Here is an 18,017-nt window from a genome sequence, read left to right on the forward strand (position 1 = left end):
CATGATCTGTGACCAACCGGAATTTTCTCCCCAAGAGGTAGTATTTGAGCGTCTCTTCAGCCCACTTTATTGCGAGACACTCTTTCTCTACTATGGAGTAATTTTTCTCCTGGGGATTTAGTTTCCTACTTAAATAAAGGATGGGGTGCTCCTCACCTTTAGACTCCTGGGAGAGTACCGCCCCCAGCCCTACCTCATATGCGTCGGTTTGGACTACGAACTCTTTGGAGAAGTCAGGTGTGACCAACACTGGTTGGGCACAGAGAGCTTCTTTCAGGCTTCTAAAGGCCTGTTAGGTTTCGGGGGACCACTTTACCATTAGCGGTCCTCTTTCTTTTGGTTAGTTAGTGGGGTTGCCTTAGTTGCAAAATTGGGAATAAACCTACTATATTACCCAATTAACCCCAAAAAGGTCCTTACTTGTTTTTTTGTAACTGGCCTTGGCCAATTTTGTATCGCCTCCACTTTGAGTGTTTGGGGTTTGAGTAAACCTCTGCCAATAGAATACCCCAGATACTTGGCCTCCTCCAGACCAATAGTGCATTTAGCGGGGTTAGCAGTTAGTCCAGCAGACCGAACTGCGTCGAGCACATCTTGGACCTTTGGAAGGTGGGATTGCCAATCTTCACTATGGATTACCACATCATCCAGGTAGGCGGCAGCATACCGAGCATGTGTTTTTAAAATTTTATCCATCATTCTTTGGAATGTGGCTGGAGCTCCATGTAAGCCAAAAGGCAGCACCTTATACTGAAAGAGGCCGTCTGGGGTTGAGAAGGCTGTCTTTTCTTTTGCCCTTTCTGTGAGGGGAACCTGCCAGTACCCTTTTGTTAGGTCTAGGGTTGTGAGATATCGGGCTTTGCCCAGTCTCTCTACAAGTTCATCTACCCTGGGCATAGGATAAGTATCAAATTTTGACACCGCGTTTAGTTTCCGGTAGTCATTACAAAACCTTGTTGTACCATCTGGCTTTGGGACTAAGACTATAGGGCTGTTCCACCCACTTTGGGATTCCTCAATTACACCTTGTTTTAGCATTTTTTTTACCTCTAAACTTATAGCCTCTCTTTTGGCCTCTGGGATTCGGTACGGTTTAAGGTTAACTCGGACCCCCGGTTCAGAGACTAGATCATGTTCAATTACGCTAGTTCTACCTGGCTGTGTAGAGAAGATTTCTTTGTTTCTTCTCACTAAATTCTGAACCTCTCGTTTCTGATGAACGGACAGGGTTTCAGCTATGCTAACCTCTGGGTCAGTTTCTTGATTCTCTGACGGACCTGGGGGTACTAGGGTTAACAATACTTCTCTATCTTTCCAGGGCTTGAGTAGGTTTATATGGTAAATTTGCTCAGGTTTCCTCCTACCTGGTTGTCTTACCTTATAATTTACTTCTCCCACTCTTTCCAAGACCTCATATGGCCCATGCCATTTAGCAAGGAATTTACTCTTCATGGCGGGAACCAGAACTAGTACCCTATCACCTGGAAAAAAAAATTCTGACCCTAGCACCCTTATTATACGTATTCCTCTGTGCTTCTTGAGCTTTCTCCATGTGTTCCCTCACTATGGGTAGGACTGCAGCAATGCGGTCCTGCATCTGGGCAACATGCTCTATTACACTTCTGTAAGGGGTAACCTCGTGTTCCCAAGTCTCTTTGGCTACAGTATATCCAGTAACCCCCTTGGGTGTCGGCCATACAATAGTTCAAACGGGGAGAAACATGTGGATGATTGGGGAACATCCCTAATGGCAAATAACAGGTACGGTAACAAACAATCCCAGTTTTTCCCATCTTTATCGACCGCCCGTCGTAACATGCTCTTTAAGGTTTTATTGAACCTTTCCACTAAACCATCTGTTTGTGGATGATAGACTGAGGTTCTCAGATGCTTGATTTTTAGGAGTTTACATAGCTCTTTTGTTACTTGGGACATAAATGGTGTTCCCTGGTCAGATAAAATCTCTTTAGGAATTCCGACCCGGGAAAACAGAACTACTAACTCTTTTGCTATGTTTTTAGCAGAGGTGCTACGTAGGGGAACTGCCTCCGGATATCGGGTGGCATAATCTAATATTACCAATATATGCTGATGTCCCCTAGCAGACTTTATTAGGGGTCCTACTAGATCCATAGCAATCCGGTCAAATGGTACCTCTATTATGGGAAGGGGTACCAATGGGCTGCGGTACGCTTTGAACGGGGCGGTGATCTGACATTTTGGGCATGAGGAGCAATAATTCGTAATTTCTGCCAGAACCCCAGGCCAATAGAAGCTTCGGAGAACCTTTTCTTTTGTCTTTTCCACCCCTAGGTGCCCCCCCAATGGGTGACTATGTGCGAGGTGTAATACTACACTACGGAATGTCTGTGGTACCATCACTTGTTTAGTTATAAACAAAATAACTACCTACATTCGGCAAAGAGGATGTACATTTCATGAAGGAGTGGAACAGAATCTTAGATGACTGTTCCATGGCCCTCATGAAACTAATTATTTACGAAAGGACCAAGTCATTAAAAATTATTGACAAAGAGGTAACAAATGTGATTAAATTACTTGAGCCACTTGTGATTGAACAAGACTGCTCAGAATTAGAGCATGACCTCCGCATGAAGCTCGAGCATGCGGAGGGAGAGATTTTGAAAAAGAAGCACGAGAAATTGTATAGGGATAAGTCTGATTATGACAATAACAGACAGAGAAATTGGGCGAAAGATGTATAGAGGGGTAGACCCTCCAAAACTCAATCTCAAAATAGGGAAGGAAGAGATTCCTCCTATTCACAAAATAGAGTAAACAACACACATAGATATCCAAAACCCAATTTCCACCCTGATAATAGAGGATGGGAGAATCAATATTATGGGGAGAGAAGAGGTCCCCCCAGATTTGATGAACAATTCCCTCCTCCTAGACATGAAGGGCATTTTAGGAATCCCAATTATAAAGGGGGGAATTATATCCCCAATTTTAGATATGGCCAGAAAGAATTTGATACACACAGGGATACCAGATCCTATAAACCTAGTGCCAAAATTCAATCACCAGCTCAACATTCCCCATCTTCTTTTTTGGATTCGGTCAAAAAAAGACATCTGGATCCACAAAAGAAGGGGGAATGTGTGGAAACCTCCCAAAAATCTCGGTTAGGGGAGAAAAAGAAAAGAACCCTACCAGAAGAGGAATTAGAGGAGGGGCCAGAATTAAAGAAAAGAGGCTACGAGAAAGATGTGTGACATCTCCCTCTCGTGGAATTTTTAATTTATCCTCAGTTATTTTAACCACTGATCAAAAAAAGGTTCTAGACAGGGGTTTGACCTTCTCACGCTCATGCTTGCCGAACTCATTCCAATTATATACTGACCTCTAAAAATTTATGCGAAACCTCACATTAAAAAGGCATTTTATTAAATTAGATATGGAAGGTAATGAAGTTCAGTACAGTAGATGCGTTCTCCTTGGGAGGGACTTACAGGAGGTATTCTATACACCCAAGACCCCTTATAGCAGCATTATAATATAAGTAATGTGAGAGACGACTCAGCTTGCAAACATCTGTGATGCTTGGCACGGGACCACGTGTCGCATATACTGCTAACACACTCCCCCTACCTCACCCCCAACCTAACCCTTTCCCCTCCCCACCCCGTCCCGACCTCCCTTTTCCTTTTTTGTGAGTATGTATTGTCTCCCCTTTTAAGTTGAGTTATAAGTGTCTGTTTGTCCATTTAAGTAGAGTCGGCTTGGACTATATGGTCCACACCAAAATACCCGGAAGACCGGGTCCCGAAGCACAGCAGGACCTCGTTGTTACTCACACAGTTGTTAAAATATTGTTTGCATACAAGACAAAAGTATTCTGTAATGTATTTTATGCTGTTTTGATTCAATAAAATTTAAGTTATAAAAAGAAGCTTCGGAGAACCTTTTCTTTTGTCTTTTCCACCCCTAGGTGTCCCCCCAATGGATGACTATGTGCAAGGTGTAATACTACGTTACGGAATGTCCGTGGTACCAACAATTGTTTAGTTGTAACTGATTTCCTTTAATCAACCCGATATACTAGGTCGTTCTCTACCTCGAAGTAGGGGTAAGCAAGTGACCTATCTGGTTGGCCAGGAGTACTATTCTGGTCCCGTATATTTACCCTTGCTACCGCTAATGTGGGGTCCTCCCACTAGGCCTTCTTAAAACTCCCAGGACTGACCTCTAGGTCAGCGAGGGTCTTATCCGGTACTGGGGTGGTAAGTGTCTGATCAACATCTTGATTTGGGGTATTCCCTACCAAAGTAGTGATGGGGAAGGGAATTTTACAGCACTCCTCCTTTTCCCCCTTCTTATTTGGGCCCTCGTCTACATACATTTCTGAAAAAGGGAAAGGATTTGTTTCTTCTAATACTTCGTTATGGTCCGCTATTGAACTCAGGGCGCTATTCTGGGCGGGGGACCACATTTTTAGAAAATGGGGAAAGTCGGTCCCTATTAACACATCATGTGCCAGTTTGGGTACAATACCCACATTGAAATCTAAAGAACCAAACTCTGTTTAAAAAAAAACATCAACAGTGGAATATTCATGATTATCCCCATGTATACAACAAATTGCCACTCTTTGTGAACTGTTTCCCTGTTTCTTCTTAACGGGCAACAGGTATTCGGACACTAGTGTGACCATGCTCCCAGAGTCAAGAAGTGCCCGAACCCTCTTACCATTAACCTTTACAAATGCCCACAGATGGTTATTCAAGGGGTCGTCTGGGCTAGGGCCCATACATTGGGACCACAGCGAATAAGGTTCCACGCTGTTGCATTGCATGGGTTCATCATTTAGTGGGCAGATTTTTGCTGTGTGGCCCCTCTCATGACAATTTACACATTTAGGTACATAGTCTGTGTCCCACTTAGAGCCTTTTCCCGGCTCCCCATGTTGGCTATTGCCCTTAGTGTGCGAGCCACTGTTGCTGGTGCTGCGTGAAGGTGCTCGCCGCTCTTCAGCACCCCTTAACCCCGGTACCCTTTTACCGTCTCTGGAAGAGTCATGGAACCTCGGGTAGTGGGGTTGCTCCACAACTGTGGGTTGCGGGTGCTCTTCTGCTGCAATGTACCTTTCTACGAGGGCCACAAGCTGATCCGCATTGTGGGGATCACTCCGACTGACCCAACGGTGTAAGGCAGAGGGAAGTTTCCTCTGCAACTGGTCCATGACCAACCGTTCCACGATGTGGCTTGCTGAGTTGATCTCGGGTTGTAGCCACTTCCGGGCGAGGTGGATGAGGTCATACATCTGGCTTCGGGTGGCTTTATCCATCGTGAAGGACCATGCGTGAAACCTTTGGGCACGAACAGCCGTGGTTACGCCGAGGCGGGCGAGGATCTCGAACTTCAATTTTGTATAGACGTTAGCCTCGGCTGGCTCTAGATCAAAGTAAGCCTTCTGGGGTTCGCCACTTAGGAAGGGTGTGATTAGACCAGCCCACTCAGCTTCTGGCCATCCCTCTCTCTGTGCCGTGCGTTCAAACGTGAGAAGATAGGCTTCCACATCATCCGTGGGTCCCATCTTCTGAAGGTAGTGGCTTGCCCTGGCCATTTTCAGGACTGGGGCTGCCTCTGCCAGTGGAAGGTTACTGATAGTCCCCCTCAGGATCTCAAGTTCCTGCTGCAGGCCCTGGGCGAACCGTTGTTGCTCCTCTCTCAGCAAGCGGTTTGTTTCTTGCTGGCTTGCATTAGTCTCTTGCTGGATTTTATTCGCCTGTTGCAGGGCTTCATTCGCGTCTTTCTGGACAGCAACATTGCATACCAGCGCACTCACCACGTCGTCCATCTTGTTTGCAGAGGGTGAAAAAAAAACCTTTTTTTTTTTCTTCAAAGTTCTTTAACCCGCAGACCTTTTAGTGTTCTGCCCGCATTCTCCACCATATGTGACAAACGACTTACTCCGGGGCTCCACCGTCTGTCCGGGACTGTTAGAACACGGTCTTTTAGGTTAGGTTTAGGTTAAATGATGAGACGTCACGTACTGTTCCTTTAAACAGGCTATGCCTGGTTTATTTAGTCCCAGGCACTGAGACTGCCACAGTGAAAACAGAAAACAAAGCCAAACAAAAAGCTGCTCATCTGAGCGATAACTTAAACTTAGATATCCCTGACTCAGGGTTGGAAGTGGCTTTTCCACTTCCAACAACAAAACAAGGTCCTTTTGCAGTCTTAGACAAATGAACACAATGATTGAACCTGTTTGGGGAAGAGGCTTCTCCCCTCTTTAGTTCAGCAGCCTTCCAGCCTCCAGGCTCTTGGAGAGAGGGGAGAGCAAACAGGAAATCAGTCTTACATACCTGATTTCTAATTAGCATGACAGGTGACAGAAATCAGGCAGCAGACAAACTCTGGTCTGGATCTCTCATCCCTCAGTTCCAGCGCTTGCCAAACTGTGGGATGGAGTGTATGTATTATAAGGCTGCACTCCCAGGCCAAACAGGATAGAAACTGTTCAGTATCCTGGGAGCCCTATATACGGAATTTATTACCATCCCCTGATTTCTGTCACAATATATATATATATATATATATATATATATATATATATATATATATATATATATATATATATATATATATACACACACTCTCACTCACTCATACATACATATACACACACACATATCCATACATATACACACACATATATACATATACTGTATGAATACTTGAAGAAAAAGAACCCCAATATCCCAAATTCAGTCATAGGGTCTGTAGCAGGCACTTTGCTTGTTGGTATACATACATATATGCACACACACACACTGCATAAGACAAACACTCACTGCATAAGACACACACACCTTTTGCAAGTAACAGCATTTAACATACTTTAAAATTAATCATAATCATAAAAATCAACACGCAACTACTGTACACTTACAAAACACACAGAACTTTCACTTCACATGCGTGTGCTCGGCACACATCCCATTTTTTACTACTTATTCAGGACTCCGGTCTGTCTTTCAGGGATTCAAACTTAACAGGTACTGTCCCTATCTACAACATAATAAACTGTAATAGTCTAAACTATTACTTTATAACCATTAATTATCTACTCTCCCGAGGCTCCTCTCCACATGTCCTCCTGGATCTAACCTTCTAGAATAGTCCCCCCTCCTTATATACCCCTGTGTGATGTCTGGAACCCCATAGAAACCCAGGGTGGGGCCCAGCATACAATAGCCATGTTAGTAACCCTTTAGGTTACACTCTCCACTAACTAAAGCCAATGTTGCCATCTACACATTAACATTGTTAGAATACACATACGAACATAAATTTAGCTACATACATCCTGTAATAACATTTAGTATCCTAACACGTTAACATAGTTAACCTTGAGAGCTTAACCTTATCCATGTAGCTGCATTATAGACACAGGGGAGCGCACAGTAAGTGCATACTCTTTTATATTTCCACATCCTATATATTTTACAGATGTGAGATATTTGGCAGTGGGAACAAAACACAATATATATCACCAGTCCCGGACAAGGTAATACACATGAAACCGTAATGAAGATAGTCATTACATCAGGGACATCTGACCCAGACAGGATCAGACATTTACTAACACATAAGTGCGTATTAACACACAGACTATTAATAATGGTCTGGATGTTGCTTCCTAACCATACCATCCGTACCATTAGGTACTTCTACATAATGAACCTGTTTATCCCCCTTTTTGTCTAGGGTCTCATAAATGCTCAGACCAATGTGCCATATTCTCACTATATTATCTACTCTTTCCTGAAGTAAAGCAGCAATATGGGTATAACCATATTGAACCATCTGAGCCATGGCCATATAGTGTAACCAGTGGGGACTAAACATATCTACAATATGCTTCAGGACATAGAGTATTCATATTCCCAAGTCTCCTTGTCCCACCTAGATCAGGTGGTAGGTGCGTCAGGCTCTTCAAGATTTTCTGAGTTGATCTGTCGTTATTGCTCAGGTTCCCATTCCCTTGGGCAGAGTTGATCTGCAACTCCATTGACCAATAGACATGCAGCCACATTTAATATAATACGCACTACCCACACTTGGCAGTGCTAGACAAGGCTTCTCCTGGACGTGGACATCCAACACAGGCAGCTAATGGGAATTCTGTGTGTCTTATGGAAATGACATGGACCCCCGGGAATGTCACAGTGCACTAGCAGTGAAGTACTGGTAGCAGCCACCACCTCACCAAAACCAATGTGAAATAGTCCAGTATACACAATCACTCTCTGTTCCATATGCTTTTATCTCTCTGCAACACTCAATCCCTCTCCTAACAAACCGGCAGGTCAGGGCACGGCCTATATTGTTTTGTATCCCAAGACTGTTGCTGGAGAGTCCGCAGGGAGGGTGAAGCCGCACACTTCGTGACACTTGGCAATGGGCTTTGCACATCGTTGCCACCATGTATCTTTGTTGGGATAACGTTGTCCTAATTGACTTGGCGGGAAACTCTCTCCCTATTAACTTGTCAGGAAACACTGTCCCTCTTGACTTCTGCAAAAATGTTTCTTGTAGCGAGGGGTGGGGCTCACCACGATGTTGCGGGGTGGGGATCTCAGCCCTAGTTTTGACCAACAGTCACTTATTTTCCATGTACACTCAATTTTCCCAAGGATGCCATTTTGGCTCTTCAGTAGACTAATACCGTTGGGTGCAGTCTGCTGACATTTTTAATGTACCACTCTTCTATTCAGGATTGACGCAATTTTTACTTTCGTTTATCGGGAAAGCTTTGTAATACAAAGTTCACATAAAACAAACTCTTCGCCCTAAAAGTTCCAAAAGTGGCAAAAACCCAAACATTCTTCCTGTTTTTTCAAAATTCCTTCCATTGTTTTAGTATATACTATTCATGTATGTGCATCGTGCACATTTCGTTGCGACAATATCCCTGACTAAAACCTTTTTTAACGCTTATGGCGCACAATAAAGGGGAAAAAAAGGTAAGTTCATAGGTGCACAGAAGTGCAATATAATTTGTAATTTCTGTGCATTAATTTCACGCCCAAAATTCAGTTAGACCCCCAAGTGATAAAATGTACATTTATATTTGCTTCCTTTTATTTACGTAGCAAAAGTTTAGTCATTAGGATTTATGGTACAAAGATGTTAGACATCTTTAAGGCAGCTGTGTTTTTTCAAATTAATCAGCAGTTTGTATAGAACAAACTCATTTACTTTTCTGTTCTTTCTGAAATGGAGCTATATTGATAAAACCTTTATTTCATGGAAAATGCCACGTTGATCTAATATTGGCAAGTTGAGCCTTGATTCTACTGCATTGACTACTCTCAGCAGTCTTCATTAAACTGTGACTTTTTAAAATCCTTTTCATCCACGCTTAGTCAATAACCTATTAATGTTTGTGGGAAGGGAGAGGGAAGGAAAATTAAGTGTGTACAGAAATAAGAAGAGAAAAATAAACAAAGAGATGAAGAAAGACTTGAAGACTGATAAAACAGTCTTTATAATGGTATGGTACGATGTTTTCATATTTATATTCCTCTCATGAATATATTTTTATTGTATGAGCTATAATTGTAAATCACATAACTTTTTATCTTTTGTCAGAATATTCCCAGTGGCAAAATAAATGCATACGAGTTCAGATAAACTTTTTATGTATTCCATAAAACAATGTAATGGTTTACTCATTTTCCCCAAAAAAGAAATATAAATCCCAGAGGTATAGAGGATTGCCATTATTTTATTATTTTATTATCACCACAAATAGGAAGTACAAAAATTATAATAGCGTATGAAGGGAGAGATTAAAGTGTAATATCCAAGATCACACAGCAAACACGCATTATCTGCTACTCAGATCAAGACAGCTGAAATCACAGTGTGATCGTTGTGCCTTAATAAATCTCCCTGTAAAGCATTTTTGCAGACTTGATCATCTTACCAGCACAGTTGCCACACGGAGCACAACTCCCCGCATGTTGTTTTCCAGCTTCCTGTCTGTCAGAGAACCATTCAGACCAGTCACTGGATTCCACGAGCCAAGCTGGAAGGAAAGCAAAATAAATATGTCATGATATGTCAGTTAGTTGACTCACCAATAAAAAAAGGAAATGTCCAAAAATAAAGGAAGAAACACAGTAGGGGTTATTCTACAATCTGTGAAATGGCATATTGCACTGTATTGACTCCAATGGACGTTTTTGGCCGATTGAAATGCCATTTATAGGCCCACGGGTATCAAAGCAAAAGCAATTGTGAGTAAAAAATAATGGTACCAGGTGTGTTGACCACTTTTATGGCCACGAACCCTAGGGCTCTAGTGACCATGTCACTGCTTCCTGCTTACATTTAGATCAGTGGAGGAGGAAGGTTGCCCCCTTTCTTTAGTTTCATTCCGTGCTCCTGTGGAGTGCCAATTGTGAACACCCACTAAAAAATTAACAAACCAGGATGACATACACCACGGTAACCCTCTTCATATCATACAATGTACGTCTATTGGGCAATGAAAGGGTTAAAAAAAATCCCCTTGAAATCAATAGGATTTCTTTCTTTTATGCATGTGAAGCAATGCTTTGCCCTAGAATTCCATTGTTTTTGCCTTGATACATATGCCCCAATGAGTACTAAGGGGTAGTTTCTCTAAAATGGTTGCGGTTAACACACCTAATCCGGCGTTAACTACCATTAACTTCAATAGCAGTTAACGCTGGATCTGGTGCCTTAACCCATGAATCACATTGCTGTGTCTCATGCCAAGTCTCCCGGCTGCAAAAGTAGGGCAAAAAAACTGTAACAGATTCATCATGAGTAAACATATGAAACGCAAAGGGGGTTATATATCAAGACAAAAGGGGTGCGATTCTGGGGCACAAGCAGTGCTGTATATATAGATATATATATATATATATATATATATATATATATATATATATATATATATATATATATATATATATCTATATATACAGCAATGCTTGTGCCCCAGAATCGCACCCCTTTTGTCTTGATATATAACCCCCTTTGCGTTTCATATGTTTTCTCTTGATGAATCTGGTACAGTTTTTTTGCCCTACTTTTACAGCCGGGAGACTTGGTATGAGACACAGCAAGGTGATTCATATATATCTATAGTATAGTATATACTGGCTGAGAAACACGGCGTTGCCCGGGATTAAAATTTCCTGCTCCCTCCTTTCTCCACTCCCCCCATCTCATATATATATATATATATATATATATATATATATATATATATATATATATAATCAAAAAATAAATAGATGATACCGTTCTGTGGCTAACGAAATGCTTTTATTTGTGCGAGCTTTCGAGATACACTGATCTCTTCTTCCGGCGATGTTACAATGAATGAAGCAAGGATTACTTAAAAACAGTGTCTCTTGGAATGTTATCTGTGCTGGTCCTTCCCCCGGTGTGGATGTGTTTTATGGCTAGAAGTGTCAAAGGGTTACTGAAAGCAAGTGAAGAAAGAGTGTGTATGTGTATCAGTGTGATACACATATACACTCTTTCTTCACTTGCTTTCAGTAACCCTTTGACACTTCTAGCCATAAAACACATCCACACCGGGGGAAGGACCAACACAGATAACATTCCATTCCGTAATACATTCCGTATTAGGTGATACCTTTTTTTATCTGTTTTTTTTCTTCTCTAAACTGTTTTAGCCATAGATTCCTGTGTATATCAGTATTGCTGACCTGAAGAAGAGAGGAGAACTCTCGAAAACTTGTACTATGACATAAATTGTTAGTCCAATAAAAAAGGTATCACCTAATACTGAAGAACTCTGCACTATATATATATACACAGTGGTTGACAAATCACCAAAAAATCTACTCGCCACACAAAAAAATCTACTCGCCACCTAGTACCAAACGTGTGCTGCTTGGGCCAATATTTACTCGCCCGGGGGTTAAATCCACTCGCCCGGGGCGAGCAAATGTATAGGTTTGTCGAACACTGTATATATATATATATATATATATATATATATATATATATATATATATATATATATATATATATATATACATATACACACACATACCAATTTCTTAATACATCTGGAGCTATGTTTCTGCAGCACTTTTGTCTTTATGCTGCAATGGGTTTTCTGCAGCCAGAAGACTTTGATAAAACAGGTGACAGGCTTACTGTAAGCAGTTTATTTCCTTTTCTGTGAGTGGTTTTAATGTGCTTAAGGTATTCAGAAAGCAGATCACAATCATGAATTATTATCTTCAGGGACCTTTCAAGCCCAAGGGCTTTGTTATTTGATGTTAATCTTACAGCTGAGAATTTGTTGACCTCATAATGACATTTGGCAAACTGCAAATCTATTTTGCTTATAGTCATGATAGTTAGACCATAATATTCATTCACATAAACCTGTTTTTTTTTTTTATTACATACTGTAAGTGCTGGGTTATTAGGAGTCCCCTGTGTCGGAAATTAATACTGGCTAGTGAAGTTAATAAAGCACACCTTCATGTGTAGAACGTTCTATGATAACCACATTTCTGCAGCAAGATATTATTTTTTTTTATATAAAGGTATAAAAAAAAATAAAGAATCGTGCTTAGACTGCGAAATGTCATCCACGCTTTTATCAAGACGTATGTTGTAAGGCAGGGGTTCTCTACTCCGGTCCTCGAGAACCCCTCAAACAGGTCAGTTTTTAAGGATAAACCTGTTTCAACCCAGGTGGCTCAATCAATCCTCGCAGCAAACTGATTGAGCCAGCTGTGCTGAAGCAGGGATATCCTGAAAACCTGACCTGTTGGGGGGATCTTGAGGACTGGAGTTGAGAATCCCTGTTGTAAGGTAATTGGTACATTTGCAACTCCTTTTGGCAGGTGTTCACTTTCCTATCAAAACCGTTTCTGTTTAGCATGCAGTAGAGAACTCATGCATATTAATGAAATATTTACTTTAGTTAAATAAGGCCAGTAAGAAACCATTTATTTTATCAATTCGTTTATATATGGATTCAATTATACATGGTATATTATAACACATTTTCCTTATATTTACATAGAAAATGTCTCCATGCAGCACATATGTAACTGGGAATGAAATATGACACACATTTTAATTGAAAATAGATCCAAATGTAGCATAAATGACTATCAGGACTCAAGCATATTAGTGCTATCAGAATACTCTTTCGCAAGGTGTAAATGCCATTATGATTCAAATATAAATCAGCACATTCGCTGATATTCCACGTTGTAAATCCACCCAGTCTCCAAATTAGTTTTTCCTCAGCCAGGATGTGGAGCATAATTGTGCCACTCTGAGATGATGAAACGTTGTAGTCAGCAGCTACAGCACTGAATACTTGGATTTTACTCCCTCTTGAAAACTAAATTTAATACCAAATGGTTGGATATAAAAGGATTGTTTCTACATAATGGTACCAAATTAAGATCTCTGAGAAACAAACATTCGGTGCTGTTATAGAATTTTTTTTAAATTGTCTAAGAAATATGATCATTATCATATATTATTTTATTATTTATTACCATTAAAACTTGGTAGTGGTGTAATTTTGCGCTATGCATCACACTGTAAGATTTGCGCACAGTATTGTTTATTGTGCTTAAATAAATGTATCGGTGTTTAACCCCTGTATGTATATTCAGCATTTTAGGAAGGGAAACATACAGTAGCTTCCACCCAGACATGGGGTGGCCAACTCCAGTCCTCAAGAGCTACTAACAGGTCAGATTTTCAGGATATCACTGCTTCAGCACAGGGATATCCTGAAAACCTGACCTGTTGGTGGCCTTTGAGGTCTGGAGTTGGACACCCCTGTTCCAGGCAATACACAGGGAGAACATTGTTACAGCTTCCCTAAGGCAATGACTTATTTCAAATAAAGGGAATTAGCTTTCCTTCTACAATACTAGATGTTATTATTGTTGAAGCTATAACCCTTTCATGCTGGCGGGGCTTACAATATATTACAGGCCCTTCTAGCAACAATAGAAATCAATATAAATAGAAAACAGTCTAACAGCGAGAATAACTCATATTAAAGAACTCGCGTCTGTTTGGTTTTGAAAATTGTGAACACATGTTGCAATTGCCACATTGCGTTGTAGTTTCACATTACATTAATTACCTGATATTTCATTTTTAGCTGAATAAGAAAATCGCATTAGAACGCCGATCTAATTAGCACATCAAAATTGTTATAAATCTAATTACAGCACAAATTCCACGAGTTGTACTCAATCTAAAATTGTATCAAATACTTAGTCCATACTAAAGTCTGTTAAAAAGTGTGTATGTTATTATAGAATTACTCTTCTATATTAATCTTTTTTTCAAATACAGAGAGGTGCTGTAGCAGGAGCTGCCATGTACTTGAATGTCAGATCACGTCTGATAACCTGCATCGCACATTGAAGACTTGCAGTCTATATATGATTTTTGTTTGTTTCATGTGAAATAAATGATATATAAAATATAGATGAGCAATTTCATAAGAACATACGCATTGATGAGCTGAATTTAATATGAAGTTTTGTGGACTCCTAGCCATAGGGGCTTATTCTAGTAAGGGCCGCCAACAGAAATCATTGGGGCCAGGACAAATTAAAGGAGCAGCCCCCCCCCCCAGAACCCATAGTGCACCCCCTCAACCCATAGCGCCCCCCCCCCAACCCATAATGCACCTACCATGAAAAAATATTTTTTAGCGCGCAACTTTTACTTAACTGTTTTCTTATTGTGATACAGAAAAAAACATTACAATGCAACCTGTTTATTTTTATATTTTCAACAAAAGACAGGTGACTGCCTGCCTGGGTGGGTGACTGCCTGCCTAGGTGGGTGACTGCGTGACTGGGTGGGTGATTGACTGGGTGGGTGAGTGACACTTGAGTGAGTGACTTGGGTGAGTGACTTGAGTGACTGGGTGGGCAGGTGGATGGCCTAGCTACTTTTAGTGAATGTGGTTTAGTGACTGGGTGGGTGGGTTAGTGACTTTAGTGGGTTAGTGACTGGGTGGGTTAGTGACTGGGTGGGTGGGTTAGTTACTTTAGTGGGTTAGTGACTGGGTGGGTGGGTTAGTGACTGGGTGGGTTAGTGACTGGGTGGGTGGATTAGTGACTGGGTGGGTTAGTGACTGGGTGGGTGGGTTAGTGACTGGGTGGGTGGGTTAGTGACTGGGTGGCTTAGTGACTTTTAGTGACTGGGTGAGTGACAGTGACTGGGTGGGTGAGTGACAGTGACTGGGTGGGTGACAGTGACTGGGTGGGTGGGTGACAGTAACTGGGTGGGTGACAGTGACTGGGTGGTGTGTGACAGTGACTGGGTGGTGTGTGACAGTGACTGGGTGTTGTGTGACAGTGACTGGTGGGTGACAGTGACTGGTGGGTGACAGTGACTGGGTGGTGGGTGAAAGTGACTGGGTGGTGGTTGACAGTGACTGGGTGGTGGGTGACAGTGACTGGGTGGGTGGGTGACAGTGACTGGGTGGGTGGGTGACAGTGACTGGTGGGTGACAGTGATTGGGTGGTGGGTGACAGTGACTGAATGGTGGGTGACAGTGACTTTGACAGTGACTGGGTGGGTGACAGTGACTTTGACAGTGACTTGACAGTGACTTTGACAGTTACTGGTTGGGTGGGTGACAGTGACTGTGTGGGTGGGTGACAGTGACTGGGTGGGTGCTGCTTCCTGCTTCCTTGCCACCAGCGCTTCCCCCCTGCCCAATATCCCCATGGCAGCTGCATGGGGCGGGAGGAGGGAGCAGGGGAAGTGGGCTTGGGGGGGGGCGCGGAAGGTGGGCTTGGGTGGGCACGCGGGAGGTGGGCGGCTGGGGGGCGGCTGCAGCATCCCCTGCGGCTGCTGCTGTGTTGGCACTCGGTGGTGCGCATGGGAGGTGGGCTCAGGGGGGCGGGGCGCAAGACTTGGCAGGTGGCTGCAGCATCCTCTGGGGCAGGAGGCACATGCGAGGGGGATCCTGGGTTGGCGCACCCGCGTGGGGGGAGGAGGTAGGGATCCTGGGTTGGTGCTTCCCCACCCTCTGTCCCATGTTGGGAGCGGGAGGGGGGAGCGGGCCCACAGGCAGCAGGCCGGACACCCTGCTTGCCCTGTGGGACCTTGGCTCAGCGCATGGGGAATCACCGCCACTTATTTATTTTACATTTTTAAAAAAAAATATAATGGGCAGGGCCGCACAGGGGGCCCAGCGGCCGGGCCCCCCTGACTCACGGGGCCCGGGATGCCCGTACCCTTTGTCCCCCCCTGTTGGTGGCCCTGATTCTAGTAGCCTCATTGCCAAAACACCCGGATTGTACTTGCTTTAGAAGCGGAATTATCAAAGGTGGTGCTAACTCCATCCCCAGTCTGATTTATGGGATTTGCTCTCTTAGCCAAACCCATGTTTCAGGCTCTGGATGTAACTTGCAAAACTAATCTGACCAACCTTTCGGCGGTGTTAAAATAATGGGATTTTTTAGAAGCGGTTTGCATAACGGAGACATGAGGATAGCAGTTGTAGGCAAAAAAATGTGAGTTTGAGGCTTTTTTGACAAACCGATTAGATTGTCAGAGCCAGAGTGAAACCGCTTCTAAAAAAGCTATTTAAATGCAGTTTGAACAAGCGAAAGGGGCTTACAGAATAGGAAAGGTTTCCAATCTTCTTCTAAAGTGCACTTTAGAAGCAAGTTGTCACACTTCGGATTTAACACAATAGGCCGCATAGTGTTTCCAAATTTTAAAACATTTAATTTTTTCCTGATATAACACAAATTATTACACTTTTATTCCTTAACATTGTGCGTACATAGTTACATAGTTACATAGTAGATGAGGTTGAAAAAAGACATACGTCCATTATGTTCAACTTATGCTAAATTTTGACGACTTTATCCTATATCCGTACTTACAGTATATTGATCCAGAGGAAGGCAAACAAAAAACCCCAGTGAAATATCATCCAATAATAACGGAATCTCATAAAGGGGAAAAATAAATTCCTTCCTGACTCCAAGAATTGGAAATCAGATTACTTCCTGGACCAACATCCTTCCCACGCTTACTTATTTGGTATATCCCTGCATACCTTTCCTTTCTAAAAAGATGTCCAATCTTTTTTTGAACAGTTCTATTGTATCTGCCATCACAGTCTCCATGGGTGATGAATTCCACATTTTAACTGCCCCTTACTGTAAAGAACCCTTTCCTTTGCTGCTGGTGAAATCTCCTTTCCTCCAACCTTAATGGATTACCCTGTGTCCTTTGTACTGCCCTTGGGATGAATAATTCTTTTGAAAGCTCCTTGTATTGTCCCCAAATGTATTTGTATATAGTTATAATATCCCTTGTTAGACACCTCTTTTCTAATGTAAACAAATCTAATTTCGCTAGCCTCTCCTAATATATTATTCATGCCCTTTATTCATTTGGTGGCTCTTCTCTGCACTTTCCATAGTTTATTTTCTAAGGAGTGGTGCCCAAAATTGTACTCCATATTTAAGGTGCGGTCTTACGAATGCTTTAAATAGGGCATAATCATGTTTACTTCCCTTCCACCCACTGCCCGTCTAATGCAAGATAAGATCTTGTGTGCCTTTGCAGCTACTGCATGACTTTGGGCACTAATGCTAATCCTGCTGTCTAAAGCACTCCTAAATCCTTCTCCATCAAGGATTCCCCCAATGTATCCCCATTTAATTTGTAAGTTACCTGCTTATTCTTAATTAAGGTAGCCTAACTGCTTTAAAAAAGGGGAAGAGGAAAGGCCTTTTGAGCAGCAGTCTCTCTCAGACAGTGAGAGAGAGCAGAGGAGAGCTGACAGACAGACACAGGCTGGTCACACTTACGCTGTCCCTATAGGAATAAAAGCTCCAAGGTAAGGAGCCACATTGTATTTTCACAGCTTGTTGGTCTGGTCTTAATTTAGCTAACCAGCTGAGTAGCTAGTCTTACATTTGTTTAGTTAGTTTCCCTAA

General features: G+C 42.3%; 1 protein-coding gene across 1 annotated transcript in view; it reads right to left on the reverse strand.

Annotated features, from left to right (window-relative positions):
• Window positions 1-18,017, reverse strand: part of GRID2 (glutamate ionotropic receptor delta type subunit 2) — a 1,372,533-nt gene that overhangs the window by 420,604 nt on the left and 933,912 nt on the right. Inside the window, exon 9 of the mRNA XM_075609971.1 lies at window positions 9,965-10,066. Coding sequence (XP_075466086.1) covers window positions 9,965-10,066 — 102 coding nt within the window. The remainder of the gene's footprint in view (window positions 1-9,964; window positions 10,067-18,017) is intronic.

Source organism: Ascaphus truei, chromosome 1 (genome assembly GCF_040206685.1).
Source record: "Ascaphus truei isolate aAscTru1 chromosome 1, aAscTru1.hap1, whole genome shotgun sequence".
In the NCBI taxonomy this organism is placed as follows: domain Eukaryota; kingdom Metazoa; phylum Chordata; class Amphibia; order Anura; family Ascaphidae; genus Ascaphus; species Ascaphus truei.